A 2044-nucleotide genomic window follows, 5' to 3' on the forward strand; every position below is an offset into this window, starting at 1 on the left:
CCCAGCTGCAGATCGTGCACCGGGCAGGTCACAGTCAGCCCAGGTTGGGCTGCCGGAGCACATCGCAGCACCGCGGGCAGCTGCGGATAGGGTCCCTGCCAAGCTCCCCTCCATTGGCACCACAGGGGCAGCCAGCATCCCCCTCCCACACTGGAAAGAGCCTGCCATGTCCCGCTCCCCGTCAGCCACGGCTCCACATTGCGCACGCTGACGTCCCATCCCACCGCTGGCACCGCCATGGGATGGGGAGCAGCACAGGCAGAGCCACTCACCCGCTTCTTGTAGTAGATCCTCCACTTGTGGTACTCCCTCATCACCACCTCGATGCGGCGTTTCCAGTAGTTGCCCTCCAGCACGACAGCCTGGGGGGGCAGGACAGGGGGTCACAGCTGAGCCACCCAGCCCCATCACCCCGCAGCCAGGGCTTGTTTCCTTGTGCCACGTCAGAAACACCTTTCCCAGCAAATCTATGAAATAAAATGAGCTCTGCCCCCTGCGTGTCCCCAGCTCCCACCTGTGCCACCCAGACCTGCTCCTGGCCCAGAAAGCTGCGACGAACCATGCCCTACCTCTGGTTTTCGGTGCTCATCAGCCTCCGATCCCTCCAGAGGAGTGATGAAGCCACACACAGGGTTCTTCCTCCGCCCCACATCTGCACAGGGGAAAACACAGCTGGCTTTACCCACATCTCCATCCCTGGGCAGGGGAGGGTGCCTGTGCACCCATACATCGCTGCCTTGGTGCCAGCCCCATCGCACTCGACATTGCCCAGCACTCGGCAGACGGAGCGGGGTCTGGCCCCATACTCACACTGGATGTACCACGCTCTCCAGATAGCGTTGTTGAGACGGATTTTATCCCGGCAAAGCAGCCGCAGCCCCTTGAAATTCTTCCACTTTGGAGACACCAGCTTCCCACTAAAACACCAAGCAAAAGAGAGGCTGAGGGGCGCCATCCCAGAGCCCTCCCAGTTCGGGGTCTCCCGAGGGGGCCGTGCCTTGAGAGGTGCCCGGGGCCACCAGCCTGGTGGCAAGTCTGGAGCAGGTGCAGCTGTGTGGCTCTGCTGCAGGCTGCTTGTCTGGCACCCATGGGACCACCCACGGGAGCACCCTGAGCTCCTGTTCACCCTGAGAGCAGCACAGACCTAAACCGGGAGCTTCACAGGCCTACACGAGGCTTCTCGAGCCCCTGGGATTAAAGCACAGCACGTGGAGGAATTGATTCATTGAGGCTCGAACCCTGGGTCCGAGGTGGGACCCCGCTGCCCCCAACCAGGACGGCTGCATCCCGGTCCCGGGGTACGGGAGGAGAAATCTCCTGCCCAGGCAAGACGCCTGGGGGACACATGTTGCTGTGGCTCTTGCCACATCGCAGCATTTGGGCAGCTATTTCTGACCCTCCTTTTAATGCCAGACAGGGCTTGGAAACGCTACCTTCAGCTACCTGCGGGCGCAGGCAGCGGGGCGGGCAGGATCAGCCATGTGCGTGGGTCTGGGGAAGGCAGGACAGCAAGCTGGAGGATGTTAAGGACATTAAGGGCTGCTTGCCTGAGAGGGGCAGAGAGCGGGACCAGCCCTGCCCGCAGCCCAGTGCTGCCCTGGGCTCCCCTCCGCACCCATCCCTGCAAACCTGCGCCCCTCGCTCCGGCCCCCAGCCCGAGCTGGGCTCCCTCCTCCCCGTTTCCCGGCTCCCCGAGGCAGCCGTCCTTGTTCTGCAGCTCGCTGTGGTGGCGGTGATGTCCCTAATGGGGCCTGCAGTGCAGGCAGCCTCATTTCACTGCCTTGTTTCCTTCCAGCCGAGGGACATGACCCTCCCGCATGCACCCACCGGCGGGGGTCCTGAGGGTCCTGCTGCCCCGGGAGCTCCGCGGGGGAGGCTGGGGTCTCTCTGCTTTACTGTGGCATCCTTTTCACCTCTCCCTGCAAGCCCGGCGGCTGTCCCGGCTCTCCCACCCACCAGGGCAGGCCTCGGGGCAGTGCCGGCTGGACAGCGGGGCCCCCTGAGAGCCGGCCGGGGGGTGGCCCGGCGCCCTTCCCCGGCAGGC

The 2044-nt window shown here is 64.4% G+C and overlaps 1 protein-coding gene across 1 annotated transcript in view; it reads right to left on the reverse strand.

The window, feature by feature from the left end:
* LOC103916083 (carbohydrate-responsive element-binding protein-like) overlaps positions 1-2044 on the reverse strand; it is a 20539-nt gene that overhangs the window by 11018 nt on the left and 7477 nt on the right. The window contains 3 exon segments of the mRNA XM_009323029.1: positions 273-362; positions 570-652; positions 811-917. Coding sequence (XP_009321304.1) covers positions 273-362; positions 570-652; positions 811-917 — 280 coding nt within the window.

Source organism: Pygoscelis adeliae, unplaced genomic scaffold (assembly GCF_000699105.1).
Source record: "Pygoscelis adeliae isolate BGI_AS28 unplaced genomic scaffold, ASM69910v1 Scaffold180, whole genome shotgun sequence".
Classification (NCBI taxonomy): domain Eukaryota; kingdom Metazoa; phylum Chordata; class Aves; order Sphenisciformes; family Spheniscidae; genus Pygoscelis; species Pygoscelis adeliae.